This window comes from Rhinolophus sinicus, linkage group LG01, assembly GCF_036562045.2.
Source record: "Rhinolophus sinicus isolate RSC01 linkage group LG01, ASM3656204v1, whole genome shotgun sequence".
NCBI classification, from domain to species: Eukaryota; Metazoa; Chordata; class Mammalia; order Chiroptera; family Rhinolophidae; genus Rhinolophus; species Rhinolophus sinicus.
The window spans coordinates 124,627,491-124,650,137 of NC_133751.1; the positions used below are offsets into that span (position 1 = coordinate 124,627,491).

Genomic DNA, 22,647 nt, shown 5'->3' on the forward strand with positions numbered 1-22,647 from the left:
GCACTTCCAAATTACCACTGTGGGGAGTGAGAGAGCACACACAGACTCTAAATGAACCTTGTAATTTATTTAGGGAGCAGTCTTGTCGCTACCTACAAAGATTTCATGCTGCATTACAACCCGGCTCCCACCTCTGTTTTCCGGGGGGGGGGGGACACCTCCAATACCCCTGATGATCCACAGTTGTGGAGAGGGAGAGACGAGCTGGTTTCTTCTATACACGCTCTTCCGTGACTACATTTCTTCCCTTTCTACCCCTATCAGTTATGACTGATCTGTTCTATCAAACTCATCAGACACTATTCATTCCAAATGTTCATTATCAACCACTTAGCTCATGTGCGAGGTGACCGAGTTAGAAGTCCAGGACACTCCTGGAGGTGATCGGACCCATGCTAGTTTGGCCACTGTCCACTAAGGTGGTTTCCTCCCTTTGGTCATTTAACATCCCACTGGGGTGGCTTTTCCTGTTCAAAACCTATACCATATTTGGTAAATTTCTATTCCAGGCATTGGCACACATTTTCCGTGACGAGCTAGACAGTAAATCTTTTGGCCTTTGCAGACCATACAGTCTCAGTCACAACTGTTCAGTCTGATATTCTATCATGGAAGCTGCCACAGCTAATATACGAACATAGGGGTGTGGCTGTGTTCCTATAAAACTTCATTTTCAGGAACAGGCTGTATTAGTCAGCTTGCGCTGCCATAACAAAGTACCCCAGCCTGCAGGGCTTAAACAATAGAAATGTTATCACAGTTCTGGAGCCTAGATGACGAAGATCAAGGTGCCAGTAAATTAGGCTTCTGGTGAAAATCCTCTTCTTGGTTTGTAGACAGCTGTGTCCTCGTAAGGCCCTTCCTCAGTGTGTGCACAGACAGGGAGAGCGCTCTGGTGTCTCTCCCTCTCTTAGAAGGAGAGACCCTATTAGACCAGGGCCCCACCCTCATGACCTCATCTAACCCTACCTACCTCCCAAAGGCCCCACCTCCAAATATCATCACCCTGGGGGGTAGGGCTTCAACATGTACATTTTTGGGGACACAATTCAGTTCATTCCACAGGGCCAGATTTGGTGTAGGGGCCATAGTTTGCTGACTAGTTCTATTCTATCAAAATCCATTCACCTTTACATTATGAAATCTTATCCTTTTCACCCAGTCTGTCCTCTCCAGTTATAGGAGAGAAGCGGGCTACCAACAGCTTGGAACATTTGCTTTTTGAAGCATATCAGAGGATCTCTCTGGGTTCCAGGAGTGTTACAGCTACACTACCAAAGGCCTTTGCTATTTTTACAGTATTTGTAGAATCTTATCTCCATATTTCAAAGTATTTTTTAACTGAACTGTCTCTTTAGAAATATGCACTTCATAGCATATACAAACCAGGCAGTTGGCCTGAAGAGCAGTGGCTACAATCTAACAGGAGACACAGCCACAGCTTGAAGGGAAAACGAGAAAAGAAAGGCAGAGTTGGAGCCACAATCTACATGGTTTCCAGCATGGGCTGGATGGAGGTCTGTTGAGTAAGACTTGCATTTATGTGTCTTACAGCTGTTATATTTAAAGCCAAAACCCTGCAGGAAAACTGGAGCAGACTCCCCGCCCCCAGCCATCGCCAGGTTCTGTATCAGTGTAGCTATCTCTAAGATGTGTCTCTCTCTGACTTCCCTGTAACTACCCTGTTCCTGGGTCCCTTCTTTAGTACCTCCAGAAGCCACCTCATTTGTGTAAGATGCCTCTTTAGTTCAATAGGTCTTGTTTTCTGGAATATCCTTGTCATCACCATGGTGGATATGAGTGTTACTTGGGCTCTGTTGCTCTCTCATTTTCTGCAAGGGAGCCTCTTACGGCACAGTGTACAGTCATGTGCCCCTTCACGACATTTCGGTCAATGAGGGACCACATATGTGACGGTGGTCCCATAAAACTATAATGGAAAAATTCCTATCACCTAGTGACAACATAGCCATGGTAACATCACAGTGCCGTGCATTATTCACGTTTGTGGTGATGATGGTGTAAACGAACCTACTGCGCTGCCTGTTGTATAAAAATATAGTGCACACAATTATGTACAGTACATAACACTTGATAATAAATGACTTTATTACTGGTTTATATATTTACGATACTTTTCATTAGTTTTTAGAGAATACTCTTTCTCCTTATAAAAGTTTGCTGCAAAACAGTATGCTGTGTTATGTTGGCAGCAGCCTCATACATCTCACGTTTACTGCATCTGTTGATACCGTTTTCTCTTGTGCTTGATTTAGTCTCATGTTGTTTTGTACAGGCTTGGAGCCATAGGCTATACCATATACGTAGGTGTGAAGTAGGCTGTGCCACCTAGGTTTGTGTAAGTGCCCTCTGTGATGTTTGCACAGTGATGAAATCACCTAATGATGCGTTTCTCAGAACGTATCCCTGTCATTAAATGGAGCATCACTGTAAATATTGATGTGGTAACGTATCCCTGTCATTAAATGGAGCATCACTGTAAATATTGATGTTCCCCCTCTGAGCTTAATTACAATTTTCTAGATATACTTTTAGGAATTTCATGGTTCTCTAAGTCTTCCTAAAAATCTCAATCTTGAGAAGAAAAAAAAAATTATTTTGTTTCTTTCAGAAAACACCATTTTCAAATGAATTTATATTACCCAATAAGTAATTTGGGAGTTAAAGTGGCAATGTCACATATTCCGTAATGTCCATGTTTCGTTTTGCTTCTGAAATAATTCTTTACGCAGTGGAAGAAACATGAACCCTGGAATCTCCAGCAGACCTAGAGTAGAATTCTCACTGGAGAGAATTGAATAATGCACTTAACTAATCTAGGTCTTAGTTTCTCCTTTCAAAAACAGAAGAAACTATACCATATAAGATGATTAAAAATGAGGATTAAGATGACAGTGCTTGCAAAGCACCCATCGACTAGGCCAGCCCATAGCAGACAGGGTGGGAGGAGGGAAAATTCAAGATGAGCCTGGAGTATCTTGTGGTGCCAAAAATAAAGAAGCATTCAAAAAAAGGATGGGCCATGTCAACCTCCCAGTGGACAGCTGGAGCAATTGGAGCAACAAAATAAATAATAGTACTGGATACAACCCACAGAATAAAGTGAATATCCATGAGTTCATACTGATATAAAGTAATACTAATTAATTTAAAAATGAGTTAATAAATACCAGTTTGGAAGAGAAAGGGCAGTGCTTCCTTACAGAAGAATTTCAAGTAATAAATGCAGAAGGAGTGAGGGAAATAGGAATCAAAATTAGAACACTACAGTAATAATTGGTGAGGGAAATATCCACCGACAAATGCTGAAGTCACTGAGAAAAGTTTGAAGAAAACAGGATATTAATACAGTTTCAAATTACCTCCTTCAAGTTATTCATTAATTAAAAAGGGAAAAACATTCACTGATAGTGGAGAAACCCAGCAGACACCATCTTAATTAAGTGATAAAGTTAACATCACCAGTAATAAGACATTAGCATCATGCATCCCTTGATATGATGCACTGACAAGTGATGAAAGTGATGACACATTGCTTCTGAGTAGTCTTGTAACCTCAATCTCATCATGTTGTGAACAAAAAGGGGGTTTACAAAAAGTAACCTCATAGGGTGATCCGATCGTATATCCCTAACAGGGCAGGCCATGGTGGGTAGTCACATCCCACGCATACAAACTAAAAGGCTTATTGTTACCTTAAGCAAGCCCGGTCCATTGTTTCTGTGAATCTAGGTTAACGTACCTTTGAAATGCTCCCTTTCAGAGCCCTCAAGAGAGCACGTGATCTTAACTACCCTGTAATCCTATCACCGAGTTGCTTCCTCCCACTTTCATGTAACCTTCCTTACCTTGTCTTCTTAATCTCAAATGAATAAAAAGAAACTGTAAACTGTGATTCTAGGAAGCATTTGTCTCAGTCCTTAGAGATTTTGCTTCCAGGTGTATCCTCTAGTTTGGCTCAAGTCAATTGTTATAAAAATCTCTACAGGTTTGGATGTTCTTACATCAACAGTGAGAAAACATCAGGCCAACCCAAACCAAGGGACCGTGTACAAAAAACTGACCTGATCTTTTAAAAAAAAAAAATTGTCAAGATCACAAAAGACAATGAAAGAACTGGCAGCGATTAAAGAATAAGGAGACATGACAACAAAACATAGTGTGGGATCCTGGATAGGATCCTGGAGGTGAAAAAGGAAAAAACTGGTGAAATCCAAAGAAAAACTGTGGTTTAATTAATAATATTGCACCAATGTAAATTTCTTAATTTTTATAATTATACTCTGGTTACACATGTGATTAACATTCGTGGAAGCTAGGTACACTCTGCACTATTTTTGCAGCTTTTATGCAAATCTCAAATTATTTCAAAATAAATAGAAGACATTGGTATGGGTGAGAGACAAGTCTATATCATTTTTCTATGTTCTATCCAAACAAATGCTTCAATAAATCATGTCTGGTCACTACTCATGCTGACATCCAATATCATGAGTGTATGTGTCTGTGTATGTGACACATATGGCTCCAAATATCTGTGCTAGTTCACTACTTCACTCATGCCTCACAGGTCTTGGGGGGTCCTAAAATGACTATTTTTCAGTATGATGGCCTGGAGGGAAGATTAACTCGGGAATGGTTTTTCCCCACTCTTAATATTTCCTGCCATGAGAAGGGAACTCAATTAGCGTAACTCCTGACTCTCTGAACCTCTATAACCTTGGAGGCGGAGTGACATATTTGATAAATTTGGGAAGAATAGGCTGGGCACACATGGGTCATCCCCTTCCTTTTCCTTCTTGGGAGTGAGTAGTTCATAGCAAACAGTTGTTCTGCTCTGCTCATCAGGGCAAGAAACTTCCCCTGTCTGGCCTTGTCTGATTGGGTGAGCCAGCTAATTTGAAGATGCTAATTTGGAAGTGCATTTGATTTTCCCTTCAATGCTATTCCCCCCAACCCAGTCTTTCTTAATAACAACAATGATATTTGGGGACTAATCTGTCTTGTTCCTTGTTTTGTTTCTCAATTTGCTCAGAACCAGGGTAAGAATAAAAAAAAAGACTGATAACCACTGAGCACTCGCCAGACCCTACCAGGTTTCATTTGCTCCAGGTTGCACAGTGTCCTGAATTTAATTCTATGGTGGTGATTCTCGGCCAGGGTAGGAAATATTACTTTCTAACTAATCTTCTTTTCCAAATAGCCTCTGGACTTTGAGACTCATAAACAATAAGCACTTAGCATTATTCATGCTGGGTAAGTTGAGATGTTTTGGGTCAGAAAGAAGATATGGAATGTTGTACCCCTTTGCTCCCCACTGATATACATGCAATTTTGGGCTGTCCCAGAGAGTATGGGGCTACAGATCTATGATGACCTACTTGCTATAAGCATGCTTTTAAAGTAAATTATTTTCCTAGTTTTCTCACTTTAGTCTCTGACCCAATGGTCAATTAAAATGTAGGCATGGGTTTTCTCCTCTTTATGGACCATCATGCATTTACCTTTTCCAATAATTTCCTTTGCCTCTGCTCTTTCTGCTGGCATAAAGATGGAAATTTCTAAACAGAGCCTTTAATAGTCCATTACTTTTCACCCCATGTTATGTAATTTAGTTTTAAAGCAGAACTTCCCCGGCAAACTGCTACTTGTGTGAATGCCCATCTGGGTATGAGACTATTCTTCCTCTACTCGAAAAAAACCCAACACTTACGGCACCAGAGTTATGATTATATCACAATAAATATTCTATGCAGGACTGGAAACAGCTCCTCCAAGAAAAATGCTTGGAAACAGGTAATTGGAATGAACTATATCCATTTTCACTGAGCTTTGAAAGAAATTGCAAGATAAAACGATCTTCGATCTGTTCCCAAGTTTTTTTTGTGTGTTTTTTCTTTCCTCTTAAAGAACACCCTGTGAGGAATTGACAGTCTTTGCATTCTAATGGGAACACCTGGTGAAGAACAGGCTTATCTATACGCGTGCCTCATGACGTCATGATGGACACCGCTTAACAGGCATGAAGAGAGGAGAAGACTTGGAAAGTAGTTCTTTTCTACCATTTTGTGTTCTGGCTCTTAACTACTTTTCCCTTTGCCACAGATGTGAATGTTTTAAAAGCCAAAGAAGCCACCTCCATTTGAGCTGCAGATGGGCACAACAACCAAACAAGAACGCTAACAACCCATTTTTAAAAGAAAGTAAAAAACAACAACAATAACAAAAAACACTACCACCAACAAACAGGAAGTGCCAAGTTCTGCACTGCACATCCATACTGACGGCTGGGCCATCAGTCCACCATGGCCTAACTGGTAGAACCGGAAACTGAGAGTAATACTGAGGAGTTGCAATGACCCTAAGTAAAATTAACCGTGTTTGTTAAAGCAACAGCCACAACAACAAATAGACATGAAACAACGTCCCGCAAGAACATTCGTTTTCCTCATAATAGTGATGTTAACGTCATTATTCAGAAGCCTTTGATTACCCTTTCCAAAAGTTTCTTTTTTGTTGACTTTAATTTTCAAGGCTGTTAACCACTGATGCCAACTTAATTATGGCAAGCAAACAACCAAGCCGTAATGTATGATGCCAATTGTTAGTTTTACTTTAGTTTCACATTAGATTTGGACTTCTCTGCTCATTTATAACTTTCTGAGCCAGGAAGGTTTCTGCACAGTCACTTGCTTTTCCTCAGCTGGTGTCTTTGTTCCCTATTTTGCCATGGGAGAATGAGGGAATAGATATTTATGACTTATTATCTCAATATTAACAGTGCCCTTCAATGTTTTATAAAATTGCTCTTGCATTTTTAACCTGAAGTCTTTCAGATTATTGTTCTGTACTGGTAAGGTTAACATAGTGGGGCCCAAAGAGTCCTAATCAGTTTCTTGCATAAAAAAAATCACCCAAATATAGGAAAAACAGAGTTCTCAGAAGCTTAGTGGCTCCAGGTGGGATGAGCTGAGGACATCTAAGCATTTAACACAAAGCACCCTCGTCACCATGAACATGGCATTCTTATCTATAGAAAATACCCTCACACTAAAATTTAGTTATACTTGCATCTCAGTATGCAGCGAACCAAAATTCTGGAATGTCATGTACATCTTGAACTAAATTTCAGGACATCACTTGCTAATATACGTGTTTCTTTCCCTCTTCCAAAATGTGAAATGATTCATGATGAAGGTCCTCTAATGAGGCATTCAGTGCTTGTTTTAGGCAACAAGAGCAGGTGATGTTCAGCAAATCATCCCTGTTCTTTCTCCAGAGGACCCTAGAAACACTGTGCTGGAATTTTTCCAATTTTGTGCAAGGATTTCTCAAAAGGTGATTTGGCAGACACTGACAGGGGGCCACCCAATATCCACCCTTTGCGTTCTTTCTTACAGCAAGTAGTGGCCATGACACAACATTCTGAGCAATGAAAGATTCTCTTAGGGGACTTTGGGAGAATTATTTGTTTTATTATTAAAAGGAAAAGCCGGAGAAAAAAGCTCTCTTCCTTTTAATCTGTATATAAGCAGCCATCTTGTGACCAAGAGCCACCAAGCCTGTGGACAAAAAGCCATCATGCTTAGGAAAGTGAGTAGGAAAATGGAGTCTTTGATGACATCACTGAGCTGTGCAAACAATCCCAAGACCACCAACTTCTGGACTATCTTGTTAGGTAACAATAAATATCTTTGTGATTTAAGTCACTGTTACTTGCAGCCAAAAACATTCTTAAGTGATACAGAAAGTGAAGCCTGGCGTGGAGGCAAGAAAATAAAGGAATTTGGCAGCAACAGAGGCTGGTTAATTCTCTTTTGAAGCTATGCCTCATAGACTAAGGAAGAAGAGAAACCGTAATGCCCCTTGATATCCAGGAGCCATTGCAGCCAGAGCTCCTTTGGCTTCAAAATGAGACTGGCACCCAAGATTTATAACAATGATATTAATAATATTCAACAAACAGGGCGAGAATACAAGCAATTAGTTGGAGTCTTAGAGCCCAGGGAAACATTGCAAGTGCAAGACAGAAGGAAAGCAAAAACATTATATATATATATATATATATATATATATATATATAATTTTTTATTTATTTAATGTTTAATTTTTATTTTTATTTTTATTTTTTCCCCTCTCTCTACTTCCCTCTGCAGTTTAATCTGCCCAAACTAAATGGTCTAGGAGGACATCCCCCCAGCTGAAAGTCTGGATTGCCTTTCTCTTGAGGACACATCCATTTGTATTTTTAACTGGTGAGACTCCTGTGTGGGAGAGGCCTGGGTGGGGGCAGAGGTTGGCTGGGGGAGTACGACTATATATGTGTGGGGGGGGACTTACTTTCTTCATAAAGGAGTTCATGACCAAGGCAGATCAAACAGAGTTCCAAGTAACAAACCTGCAGCTGATAGAACTGACTGGTGAGTGACCCTTCCCCAGCTGGCAAGACTACCACCTTAGCTTGGCAGGTGGTGGGTGCATCTCTTTCCAGAAAACACTCCTATTCAAAAGCACAACCAGATCAGCTTGGAAGCAAGCTGACAAACTAGAAAAACTGGGGTGGTTTACACTTCAGAGTTGTCTTTAAATGACAACTGTTACTTACAGGCATTAGCTGGCTGTAGTTTAACTAAAAAGCAATATGTACATTAAAATTATATATTTGTTCTATTTTTCTTCTTATACTAGAGATTTAAGCTCCCTCATTTCTGGTATAATAATTTTTAATTGCCGATAAATCTGTTTTGGCTTGACACTTGATTTCAAGTATACTCAATCAGCAAATATTTATTGGGGGTCTGCATACCAGTGAGTGGGTGACTGTATCTGTGTGTATATGCATGTGTGAAAGAGAGGCAGGGAGGAAGCAGAAAGAAAGGGAGACACAGACAGACAGACAGACAGACAGACAGACAGACAGAGAGGTGGGCACAGGTCCTTTCTGGACTCAGTATACAGAAATGAAAACCATGAATGGACTCTGGTGAATGAAGCTGTAGTTCAATTCAATTAGGAAAAGATACTTTAAAATACAGACCAGATTGGGGCCAGGCAAACTGCTGGCCAGAGAATGCTGAACACATAAAAAATTCAGAGCATCCGTCATCCTGTCATCACCGACATCAGGCTGGGTCAAGTCTCGCGATGCCTCTCGGTGGGCTTAGGTAAGCAGGGCCCCTGTCAGCTCTCACAGACCCACCCAGGCTTCACAGGGCTTGGTTTAGTCCCTGGATCTGAACCCACTCTTGGGTAAAACATCTGCTTCTGACTCGCTTTCTTCTGCTTTCCCTTCCAGCAGCCAGTGGCAGGCTGTGTAGAAAGTTGTTCTGCCTTTGAAAGAAAAGTTGGCTAACCCTTCACTCTCTGGGTGCGGCTCTGCCCACTCTGCGTTTCCCCCTGGAGGCAGGGACAGTCTCTAAAGAATCTCTGGCTCATTTTGAAACCCAGATCCCTTTGCATTCCTAAATTGGACATCTTCACTGGGTGGAAAACTAGTCCACCTGCCTAGCCTCTTGTTATTTCTGAACAAACTCCTGGAAAGAGACCCGGAGATTTTGCATAAACAATAAAACCGTGCATAAAACACATCACCCAGCGTCACTTAATACACCTGTTTCTGCCGATGCTCTTTGAAGAAGCTTCAGCTGAGGGCACGTAACCGGCTCTGCGCATGACCAGCGCGGCTGATCCGCGCCTGGCGCCACCCGCCTCTGGCACTGTCTCCAGGCCTTCCTCTGCTCTCCCGAACAAGTCCAAGAAATAGAAAAACATAAAAAGCTATTGTCCATGTCCGGGGAGAAATGAAATGCACTGGACCAAATATCACAACTTCCTTAAAATAATACAACACTTCATCACTTTTGTATCTGGATCTCTCATAGTTTACAAAGGCACACAGCTTGATTCAACATCTTGAACCATCACGGCTTTATTGTATTTAAACACATTCTTTCCAACACAGCGATTTATTACAAACTCCATGGTTTCACCTTAGCTAAAGCTCTTAATTCAGTTCATCTCCTGCTTTGCTTTGTACTGGTGGAGGAACCAGAAGACTGGGAGCAATTTATGGCTAGGAGAGTGTGCCCCATAGTCTGGATTGTGAACAGTGTCTGAGTCACAAGGTGCCCACAACCCGCAGTTTACTAGGAGAGGAAGAACTAATGGCATACAGCACAATTCTTTAGTTGCAAGCTGATTCATCACAGATTTGATTGAAGCTCCTAAGTTATAAATACAGCCTTTTGCGGTATGCTCAGGGGAGGCAACCAACTGTCTTTTACCTGCTATTGTCCTCCCCTTAGATACAATCCCCCCTTTCTACCACAACAAAAACTACAAGGCAAGGAAGAATCCAGCTTAGTTTTTAAGATGAGACGTCCCACTTTTACAGGAGTAACGAGTCTGCCTACATCATAAAGGGTATAGTCAACAATTTGGTTTGGGAGGAAAAGGCTGGATTTATGCATATTCACTGAGTACTCATTGTAGATGACCAATGTGTGCCAGAATCATATCCCCTTAGCCAAATTCTCTCCCCAGAATTCCTCTCAACCTGCTCTACCCTCAAGCCTTCTCAAGGGAAGACAGAAATGGACTGATCACCACATTTAAGCCCTTAGGAAAAAAAACTCCTTTCTATGCCAGTCTTTGCATTTATAAAGTTATCAATTAAGATCTCTCCTAGCCTAAGAGGTGCAAGATTCTCAAGGGCTGTGGCCTATGGGTGAGGCCAGATGTTGGGAACTGGCAGCTGGGATCACTGATAAGAACTTCAGGAATTGGGACTAACCCATCCAGGTGCCTGAGGATTCTTGTGATTAACATAAACCACTTCAAGATCCTCTGATTAACTCTAACAGATGGCAATGGATGGAAAGGCATTGGATGGAAAGCCCAGTACTTGGCACAAAGCAGATGCTTGGGAAACACGAATTTCGTTCAGCTCACTGGAATGATTTGCTCTTGGCATAGGTTTTTAGTTCAACTCAAGAAACTGGCTAATTAGCCAATGAAGTTCCAAGGTACACACCATGCCCCATTTCTCCCCACTCTGTAACTCAGGAATTTGCCAAACCTGAGCTTTCCCTTCAGAGCTATGCACAAGCAAAAGGAAAGACGTATCTCAAAATGGGAACTGAAATGGATGAAACTTGAAATCATTATCTTAAAAGAAGCCAGTCACAAAAGGCCACATATTGTATGATTCCATTTATATGAAGTGTCCGGAAGAGGCAAATCCATAGAGACAGAAAGTAGATTGGAGGTTTCCAGATTAGTGACCACTAACAGGTACAGTGTTTCTTTTTGGAGTGATGAAAGTTCTGGAATTAGAAATATATTTGGAATTCAATTATGTTTACAACTCTGAATATATTTAAAAACCACAAAATTGTATATTTTCAAAGGGTAAATTTTATACCATGTAAATTATCTCAATAAAATTATTATTGAAATGCAAATATGTATGTATGTATATAAGATGATATTATAATGATTGAAAAACTCCTGGAGAAGGATTTGAACTTCAAGACTGAGTGGTGGCGTGGTCTTGAACAAATTGCTGAACCACTATCAAGTGAGGATATTATTTCAATGTGAACCTTCTAGGCAAATTATGAGGTCCTATTATAAGGAATTAAAGATTGAATTCAAGGATTCTCAATATGAGAAAGGAGGAAGTGGTGTGCAAAGTAACTTAGGCTAAGCTATTTTGGCCAGCCTCCAGGGGCGGGTGTGGACAGTGGACGGAGTTAACTCCTAGAGAGTATTCTGGCAGGTTTCCATTTTTAGGATTAATTCCTTAAGATGGTTATACTGACAGCATTTGTCTTTCCATATTTCACAAGAAAGCAGGTGGCCTGCTTCTAAATGTTATAGGGGAGGAAGCTAAGCCCCTGGGGCTTTAAGTTACTTCCTCCAAGTTACCAAGCAAGGGCCATGGGTGTTCTCTTACCTAATGGAGCTGAATAGCCCTGCCATTCAACAACTTAAAACAGGGCTTGAGGTGATGAAGCCTTCTGCATAGTATGCTAATAAACCTTTGCCAGATTTGGGCACTAGAACCTAAGTCAGTCAATCCTTTCAGAAGTATAAAAGAAGCAGAGAGAGACAGAGAGACAGAGAGACAGAGAGAGAGAGAGAGAGAGAGAGAGAGAGAGAGAGAGAGAGAGAGAGAGAGAGAGAGAGAGAGAGAGAGGCAGGGAGGCAGGGACAGAGGAAGCAGGCTGTAGATTCATATCTTTTTGTTTTATGACTATATAAGGGAAGCAGATTTCCTTTTCAAAGTTCAAAGAAAATGGTGTGTTTTGTTTTCATACTTCTTTTCACTTTTCACTTGGGGAAAAAAACCCCAGCTTTGAAGCCTCTCTGTTTAAACTCATTAGGAAAACCATCAATGAGGGAAGCTTTCATGAAATCGTAGTGGGAGGAATTAGTGTTATGGGAAAGCCAGATCAATCTTCAAACATTTCATCTATGGAGATGCGAGGTCAGCTTTGGCTGCTTGTTCAGCTGGAAAGTTAACATAAACAAATGCTTCATTTACTGGAGAGTCCAAGAGACTAAAGATATTTGATGTTACCCTTCCAAATACTTCCTCAGAAGCTAGCTATGCTCTCTACATGAAAGAGATGGATGCTTCTCCAAAACTAAGTGAGCGAACTCATTGAAAAATGTCTTGCCCCCAAGAGAAAGGTGTTAAATGTCCTGCCAAAAAGGAGGTAGCAATATTGACATTGACTGTACAGAAGTTTTTTCTGTGTAATTCATAATTTTATTGAAGTTGACACAAAAATCTTTTTAGCAGGGCTGGTGTTAATATATTAGGATATCTTTCCTGACATCGGAATCTTTTCATCTTAAAGTTTCTTAACCTGTTGAAGTCTTCTTGGCAAAGTTAAAATATGGTGATAGTTTCGATTTTTTGTTATTCACTTATCCATAGCCCATCTGATTGATTCAAAATGAATTTGAGGGTGAGAGAGTAAGGGTTGACAGTGGGATGTCTAAAAGGGAGATGTCAGGAGAGCACTTGTAGGAGAAGGAAAGGCAAGGGGCAGATAGAGGGCTGGAAGATTAACAGATATCAAGATACTCCTAACAAAGTTGTTCCGGAAAAAGAAAATGTTAGAAGGTATCTTTGTGCCTACTGTATACCAGCGGTAAGTAATTAATGTTCTGAACATCTGCAAAGAAGGGGGACTTAATATTTTCATGTTTCTTATAAGACTTATGTATATGTGTATGCAAATGTATACAGACAGTCAGTCCCCACTTATGATGGGGACCGACTTACGATTTTTCGACTTTTGATGGTATGAAAGTGATACTCATTCAGTAGAAACCAGCTAGGCTAAGCTATGATGTTTGGCAGGTTAGGTGTACTAAATGCATTTTCAATTTAATATTGTCAATTTGCAATGGGTTTATCAGCATGTAACCCCATCCTAAGTTGGGGAGCATATGTATAGGCAAAAATGTAAATAGACACAAATAGGTATGCTGTGTGTGCATAAACACAACTTAAATAAAAGAATTCAGATATAAAGGGACTGTCACATAATGTTGATTAAAAGTGGCCCTTCTTCCTGCTAAGCCCACCCCAATGACAAACTAGAGCCTAAGATTTTAAAGCTTGGTGAAATTAAACAGAGCATGAGCTTAAGGGAACATAGGCCATGGTTATGTTTCCATTTCTTTCTACTAAGAGTGGGTTACTGATTATTTTGGGGATGTCAGGTCCTCACTTGCTATCTCTTATTTAGCTCATGAGAAAATAAGGCTTACGATTAACCTATCCTAGTCATGGAGCCATCCCCGTCCAACTTAATGAGCAACTAACTAATCCAAAAGGAAAATCGCCATTGCTTATAAAGCCATAATGTAGATGCAACATGGCATATAAATCAGTAACTCTTATATTGCAAAACAGACAAATAGATTAATGCATGTTGCAAAGGATGGGTGAAGAGATCGATTAGGTTACTGATTCAGACCATGAACTTTCTCTCAATATACTGCATTTAACTTTTAAATAAGGTTTAGGAGAACCTGTAACATTTTGCTCACTGACAGAACTATATTTTACTAAGGGCTGAAATTGGCTAGTCTATAAAAATTAAATTATGCCCCTTTCACTGTATCTAGTCAAGAGGAAAAACTTTAATTACAAGATTGCATTGTCAAACAAATGCAAATTCACATTCTTTACACCCTGGTTTTAAAAAATTCAAATGGGGGGGCTTCTATTCTGAAATGAAAATCAATATTTGAAATATCTTTTTGAGTGCAAGTTAAAGCAAGAGCAAAAGAAATGTCATTATCAAGGGTGCTGGTAAGTAGCTGCTAAGTCATTAAGTGCAGAGCTTGTGAGAACAAGTCATTTGTTATGCAAACATTTAAATATCAATTAGTAAGGACAATGAAAGAAGAACCACGAACCAAATCTTCCTTTCCCCAGAGCTGTGCCTTATTACTCCAGAAATGACCAAGGGGATAAAGAGCAGCGGAAAATAATCTCAGCACCTAATAGGAATGCCACTCTGGGGAGCAAGTAAAGGTTCATTTTAAATGTACTCCTCAACTGAAAATAAAATATACCTGCCTCAAAAGTCATAAGAGCTGAGTTTGCAGACTTAATCCAGAAAGGACTAACTGAAGGCCTGGGCATATTGCATCACTGGTATTTTTTGGAAAGAGAATGTCTTTCATTATTGCTTAATGTCAAACTTGCTTGGTTCATTAAAATCTCTTAGTCCCTTTAAAACCCTTAGTCCATTATTTTTCTATAATACATATGGAAAAATGCCAGTCCACACAGCACTCAGATTTTAAAAATGCTCTGAATGGTTCTCATATTCTTTCAATATCCACTTCATGGCCTGTCCATGCAACCAGTCCACTCAGCCTGTTAAGGTGAATTTGGCAGACATAAAAATTATCTGAGTCTTTAGCACTTTGCCTGGATTATCTTTTCAAGCAAACCAAGTAGCATATTTTAGTACATAAGGCAGTGGCCCGGGAAGCACGACCTCTTAGTAACAGTTGGACCAAGTGCAATTGGACCAGACAGCTATCTTTTCTGGTCCTGTCTTCCTCCTCTATAACATACAAAGGTTTGCCCAGAGCAGCAGTTCAAAACTTAGTGGCACCCCAGAGTCAATTGAGGAGCTTATAAAAGACCCATGGTAAGGTATACCAGAGTCTTACAGAATTGGCTTCTAGGTGCAGGGAAGGGGGTGTGGGGGAAGGGGACTAGGAGGGTGGGGAGGGATGTGGAATTGAACACAACTCCCAGGAAGATTCCTCTGTGTATCCTTAAGTGAGTCACTGGGCCCTTTCGGCTCTGATGCACAAAGATTCTCAGAACAATATGTGTTACTGATCAGACGAAGAAAAAATTCTGACTTTGATTTCTAATAGTATCATTTACGAAGCATTGCCTTCTTTCTCTCAAGTGGAGAAGTTGACTTTGCAGTAGAGTGAAATGCTGGTGGGTTGTGGCTGCGGGAAGCAAGGGCCTCAAAAGAGGCCTGACTACTGGCTTGCATGAGATACTCCAAGTAAAGCACGGAGGAAAGAGCCTGAGGCCCGGAGCACACACCAAAAGTCATCTCTTATAACTGTGATGATTGTACTACACTGGTTACTTATCAGTTTTAGGTGGGCTTGCCATTGCTGCCAATAAGAGGAAGGTTAAGTCACTTAAATCGATTGGTCTCTATCAATTACATGGAGATGAAAATGAAAGTGCTTTGAAGTATCAGCCCCCTGAACATCATCTGTTTGACACAGGAACCTGCACTTGAATGCCGGCTCAGAAATGCCCTGTTTCCATGTGCACAGAACTCACATCCTTCCCTTCATAACTGTTTTATCCTTTGAGCCTATCGCTGTTTCTGTTTCTCAAACTTGACAACAGAAACTACCTTATTACCTCACTCTCCGTGCATCCATTGGCTTACGACAGACTCATACGGCCAGAGGAACCTGGTTTGGAGTCAAGGTGCCCACCTGGACCGAGCTTACAGCAACCTCAGGCCAGGCACTTACCAGTGTGCTCAAGTGTTCCGCGGATAAGACAGGTGTTACAATGCCTGCTCTGCCTTGTTAAAAGTTTGGAGAAGAGAATGAAGCGGATGAAAAACTGCACTTTGAAAGTGAAGTGTGTGGTGTTAATCTTAGGTGCACTTTTACAGAGGAAGAAAATACATCTCTTCTGGCTTTAATTTTGTTCGTATTTTTCTCTCTCCTGTGTCAACCATATCCCAGGCTGTAACACAGGAGAGAGAAAAATACGAACCAAATATGCCACGCATGTAAGCAGTGGCCTAGAGGGTGCTGAAGAACTTCCTAATGTGTCCCATTTTTTTCTGGCTCTAATCTACTGCCTGGAAGAAAGCTGCAAACACTCTAAAGTAACAGTCAAGTGTTCAGAGTGATTCTGACCAAAATCACAGCAGTCCCCTGAGTAAAAGGGCAGTACATCTTGGCTCAGGTAAAAGGCTTCGGAACGAAACACAAGTAGGACAGAAAACTTGTCAAAATCACCTATGGCTAAAGAATCATCACTAAGTTTTGTTTTGTTTTGCCTTCTTTTCAACAGCTGGAATCCCATCCCATATGACAACACAATGCATGCTGCTCTTCTTGGGACAGATTATTCATGAAAGCAATTACATTTCACACTCCCCAGAAGGGTGATCTTGGTGAAAAGAATCCACACCTAGGCCATGAGAGACCTGTACAGAACAGCCTTTAAAACCACACACACCACATCATAGTACAGTGAGGAGCGATCTGCCCCCAAAACACTGTGTGGTTAGCAACAAGGCATTTCCAGGTCCTTCTCCGGAGAAAAAACTACTTTTCCAAGAAGCTGGCTTTAAAACTATAGCCAGTGGGTCAAAGAGGTCAAATAACGGTTCCGATCCCATCACAGGGCTCTGTGGACAGTGCAGTTCAGCAAACTAAACAGGAGCAGGGCTTTGGTTCATTCAGTATCATTCACCACATGATACTACGTCCCGTTTATTCAATATCCTGAAAAGGGCAAAGTCTCTGTTTTTGGGTTTGACCTTGGAATCAAAACTAAGGTTCCATCCATTTGCCTAAAGTTCCGGCTGCACTTTCAGGAGACTTTGATTTCTTTTAAGACTACTGGGAGGGGCTGGGGAGCTCCACCTCAGTGAGAAGACTCTGGTCTGCTGAATGAATAAGCCAGGTTTGCTCTCACAAGACCCCCTCTTCCCTTGCATAACCCCAGGCCCTCTCATCAGCCAGCCAGCAGCTAAGCTTGTGGGGCTGGGAACCACATTCCTTTGAAAGATCTTGGCAATTTGTGCCTGGAATTTGATGCATTAGTTCTAAAATTAAATAAAGATCCTGTAGTGTTCCTCTAAGAAAAATGGCGTGGCTCTATGACAAAAGACATTTTTCAAGCCCTGACCTCTGGGAACTTCAACTAGCTTCATATTTCAGGCTGATATTGCTCACAGGCTACTGTCTAGTTACCTAAGCAGAGCTGGTTATCCATATATTTTCCAATCTCCTGGTCAGCTTTTAGTAGAGGAAGGTGAGGGAAGTAAATAAAAAGAGGATAGCCACTCATTTAAATGCACTTCCCCTCCTGAGTCCCTTGGGGAGAAGCCCTGGTAATTAACTAATGAGATTAAAGTAACTTGGAACTCTTCATTTCCCCAGCACTGTAAAAGTAAATTTGCGATAACCAGTGTGTACGCATTAAATCAAAGTCAGGCCCTTTTCCTTAATTTAATGGCTCCCTCACTCCTACCCCTAGCCCAGACTGGAGAGGGGACAGGGAGGGCTGCCAGGCTCTTACCCGCACTTTGCTCCATCACTTCTTTCTGACACATGTCTTGAACATTAACGGTGCAATTCACGATGAACTCCGGGGAGGAGCAGTCGTTGTTCAACTGGAATTCTTCACACTGGTAACACTGGATTTGCAGCGCGAAGCCTGTGGGACAGACGCAGTGGGGTTAAGATCCAGCTCCCACAGAGACCCCTCGGGAAACCAAGAGCCTCTCTCGACCCAGCCAGCCGCTGCGGTGCTTCAGGCTCCGTACCCCTGGGCTTCGAGAAAGGCGGAAGTGGCTGAACCCGGCAGGGGGCGGCGCGGGCATCCAAGGTCCCGCAGAATAAAGTGGAATTCTGACTGAGACCCCTGGACCCATGCTCCAGAAACAAAGAGCCAGTCCAACACCACACCTGGCCTTTTCCCGCGGAAGTTGAAAGGAGGGGTATACAACCCCGAGTGCGAAGTAGCTCCAGAGACAAGTGTCATCTCCTGTCTACGCCAAAGGATTTGCCTAATTGTTAATTGGTTACAAATTACTTAATTACTATTTTGGCACCATTTGCGATTGCATTCGCAGACGTCTTTTTAGTTTTATTTATTTAATTTTCGAAGTCAGAATTCCTGTGTTGTGGCTCCAAGACTCCCTACGCGACCTCCCGGGAACCTGGGAGGAAGTGCTTGACGCCAACTGCTGCTGCGCCTCAGGTCCCCGGCCTTTCTCCGGGACGGTTCCTGCAGCAGCAGGGGTGGCTGCAGCGACTGGGGAGGGACGCGTGTGCGCGCGCACGAGCGTGTACCCCGAGCCGCGACACTACATCTCTTTCTTCCTGGCTATCAGGGCAACCGTTTGGCTAGGGTCCTCAGTCAGGGTCTCAGCTCCGCAGAGCTCGATGGGAAGCCGGTCGCGCACTGGAGAAAAGGAGGGAGATGTTTTTGCACCTGTCATGGCTCCAGCCTGGCTGCTCCGCTCGGATCTACGGGCTCCTAACTAGACCTAACTCCCCAGGTTCCCGCGCAGATGAGCCGGGTCCCCAAGCTACCCCCTCCCATCAGTCGCGCTCTGAGCAGAGCAACCTGGCTCCGGCGCGCCCCGGCCACACACTGCCCAGCGCGCCACGCATCTGTCGGCGGCGCCACTCCCACGGGTTGCTAGAGACGCCTGACAACTTGGCGGGGTTTGGGGGCTATCTTTCTTTCTTTCTCTCTCTCTCTCTTCCCCTTGGAGGCCCCAGCAGTACTCGGGCCCGTCCGCCTCCCTAGCCCAGCTTCCTCTCCCCCCAGTGCAGCCCCAGCACCTGCAACTCGAGTCCCGCAAATCCTCGGCTCCCGCCTCTCCTCCTGCAGCGCGGGACTTGGAGACTTTCCCATCTAGCGTCTCTGCGCACCAGCCACTGCCAAACTCCCGTTGGGCAACCTCTGCGCAGCACTGGTAGCCCGGGGGGGACGAAGGGGCTGGGGGGTAGGTGCTGTGCTCGCGCCTGGCTGGGCTTTCGGCCTCTTCGTCTTACCTTGAAGCAAGAACAATCCGCAAAAAGTTGCTGCGATGCCGAGGACCCACATCATCCCGGAGCCGCGGGGCCGGGAGCGGGCAAGCGCCTCAGAGGCGGCGACCGCGGCGGAGGCTGCCCGGGCCGCAGCGGCTGTGGCTGCCGAGGCTTCTGGGGCCCGCGCTGCTGCCGCCGAGGCGACCGCCTCCGTCGAGAGGAGCCGCAGGTGCCGCCAGCGGCGCCTGCATCGCCCGCGCCGGGGATCCCGGTTGTGGGTCGCCGCTCGTCTCGCTGGCGCTCCCGGGCAGAGCGCGGCGTCTCCGGAGTTGGCGGCTGAGACTGAAGGAACTACTGGCGATCCGGAGCACCCAAAAAGTCTCGCCTCTTCTCCCCACCTCCCACTCCAGGCACCACGTGACGGCTGTTGAGTTGGGGTGGGGGTGGCGGGCGGGGAAGGCTGGGACCGTCTTTCCACGTTCCCGCCTCCTTCCTAATGCCCTCTTCTCCTGCCTCCGCACGTCCCGAGGACAGGGACGCCAGGGGGAGAGGGAGAGTGTAGCATTCCTGGGCAGAGAGGCAGGAGATTGGGAAAGCTTGAGGGCGCAGCAGGTGCCGCGGGGACCAGCCAGGCGCCGGCGGCCGGCCCTGCGAGGTGGGGTTGGCAGACTGCGTGCCGGGCCGGCCCTTTGCGCACAGGTACTCGCTCCTCACTACCTCTGCGCTCCCGGGTCTGGCCGGTTCCCCGCGGCTGGCGGGTGTAGCGGCAGAATCCGGCCCGCGCAGCTTGGGCTGCGGGGCGGCGGGCGGGGAGTGGCCGGTTCCAGCGGGAAGCGCTCCTTTGCGGCTGGCAAAGTTGCACACCTGCAGGTGCCTTAGGGTGTCCCAAGCAGCTGTGCCTTCTCTTCCTCAGAGAAGCTCCTCGGTCATTACCAGGATTAGCTTCAGCTGCCGCAGGGTGGGAGGGGAGTGGCGGGGCCCTTGCCCTGACTGGCGCCCTAGCTCCGGGCACCCCTCCTTTCGCCTGCCTGCGCTCACCACAGGAGGGTGCGGTGACACTGCCCTAGTAATCTAGCCGAGGAGAGCACCGCCCAGGGGACAGCCGCCGCGAGCTCCCACCAGAAAGCAAATCGGGGTTAAGAAGGGAGTAGCTCTCTTTTATCGCCTTCCTCCAAAAGGCCGAGCAGCTTCATGTCGCTCGCCTCAAAGCCATGGGTCATTAGTATATGCTCCCAGGTCCTCTCCTGTACCGCGCCTTCCTAGCCCAGGACTCGGTCGCTGGCTGCCCCGGCCCCCACCCTCCTCCACATTCCTCCTCTCCGGTTCCAGAGACTCACCTTGAGTACTGCTTGTAAACGCCACCGTGCTACGCTTCTTACGTTCGCCTTCCTTGTGGCCAAGCCTTGCAGCAGGTGGTACCGGAGCCCGTTGGCCCGCTCGCCCAAGCGCCTTCGTGCCCCCGCCTCCGATCCTGCAACGTTCCCACCCGTCCCTCAAATCCCTAGGGAGCATCCATTTCTGTGGAAATAGTTTCATAAGCGTTGCCCCTCTTCCCCTTCTTCTCCGTCCACCACTTGGAGGCAGCTCTCGCAGGCCGGGACGCTGATAATTTATTTCCCCATCCTGCCAGCAAAGCAGGTCTGAAAATGGGCTTAAATGACTTTCTTGTAATTCCTCTGCAGAGATCGTTCCTTATCTCCCTCAGGCTCCTTCTCTTCCTTTGCCCCTTCTTTCTTTCATTTCTAGCTGGTTAACTCCTGGAGGGACTGAAATGCTTTGACCATTACTCGCCTGTCTGCATACTCTGATCTGACAATTGACGAAATTACTATCTCCAGAGACAAAAGGGCCAGTTTATTTATTCCTTCGGGGGAACTCATCCATGGAACACGTGTGAGATTCATTCAAATAACTGGGCCAAAGGTTCCTAGGACAAGTTCTTTAAGTTTTCAGAGGGTGTAATTGTGATATGACTTTTATTCAGAAATGAAACAAAAGAATTTTTAACAGTCTGAAAGACAATGACACAACATAATTTTCATTTAAACCAACAAAATTCAAATATAACAAATTGCACAAATTTACCAAATAACACTGATTACACAATACTCTTTAAAGAAACAAGTGTGTACTAAAGTAACCATACAGATCCTAAAAATATTTCTATTATGCCTAGTTTACAAGCTCCTGTACAAAAGCAATTATAAATAGTTCACATCTAGAAAAAATACACATAACCTTTAAAATAGAATTTATCCTTACATATAAACAGACTTTGTAGAAAAAAAGGGTATTAAAAAGTAAGAATTTTTTGTAGCACCAACCATTTAAAATTTTTTTTTAAAAGTCAACTTTGCAAGTAGAAATCTGCTTTCATTCTAGATTACCCAGATTTTAATAAAAAGAACAGGAAGATAAAAATTTACAATGTTGAGAATCATGGTAAAGCACTAAGTAGAAGAGGATGTAAGGAAATGTTTGGAGGGAAAACCTGTTATTGAAAATAGAATTAGGTCACTTCTGATACACATCCCTTCTGATCAGTGTCACACTTCAGTACCCTTTACATTTTTCAGTGGAAGCAGACTTACGCTTATTACTAGAGCCTGACTCTTTCTGGCAACAATTTTGAAATTGCACTAGAATTCAAGTTTATATCAAATCGAGATTCTGAGAAGATTACGATGAGCCCTCTGGTTTTTTGGAAGGCCCTGTTTTAGGTTTACAGAGTGTACCCACAAAAAATTTGAGGGTACAATGAACTGAACAATGTACTGAACAAAACTTTAGTTGGATTTTTTAAAAAATATATTATGAACTTCTAAAAGACTTAGTACATCATTTCAAGAGCATGGCACTGATTCAATTTATTGCTTTTTTTTTTGTTGCTAGAAATATAATTTCTTTCCCCAAAAAATTTACAACTTCTGTACAAGTATTCAAAAAAAAAGTGCAAAATTAAGACTTCTATATTGTGGGTATGTTTACTTTTAATCCTCATGAAAGAACAAATGGAGTCTATCTTTATTGCCCTGTCTGAGAAGAAAGCTCAGTGTGTTGCTTGCTGTGAATCTGACAACTTAGGCTCTGCTGTTGTAATAGTTTATTGTTGTCATCTTTACCTGCCCCCTCCCCACCCCTGTTTCTTAAGTGCTCCATTTCCAGCTCACTAAGGGGAAAAAAAAAATTCCTTTATGCATCATTTGAAACCTGACTCGCACAGGAAGAGAAGCTATCATATAAAGAATCACTCAAAGATTCCAAATTGTCTAACCCCGGCCTGTCTGAACTACTCAGAGATGCCTCTTGATTTTTCTGTTT

General features: G+C 43.5%; 1 protein-coding gene across 5 annotated transcripts in view; it reads right to left on the reverse strand.

Annotated features, from left to right (window-relative positions):
- Positions 1–21,123, reverse strand: part of LYPD1 (LY6/PLAUR domain containing 1) — a 41,784-nt gene extending 20,661 nt beyond the window's left edge. For 2 of the 5 annotated variants that reach the window (XR_012497389.1, XM_019731132.2), the window contains exons 1-2: positions 20,664–21,033; positions 17,864–18,001 (exon numbers count right to left, since the gene is read on the reverse strand). Coding sequence is in view for 4 of the 5 variants with exons in the window: in XM_019731132.2 (XP_019586691.1) it covers positions 17,864–18,001; positions 20,664–20,862 (337 nt within the window). In the remaining variant the exon portion in view is untranslated. Of the gene's footprint in view, positions 1–9,558; positions 11,346–17,863; positions 18,002–19,350; positions 20,527–20,663 lie in introns of those variants that run through there. The other 3 variants (XM_019731134.2, XM_074335492.1, XM_019731133.2) reach the window with 3 other exon arrangements.
- Between the last annotated feature and the right edge of the window lie 1,524 nt (positions 21,124–22,647).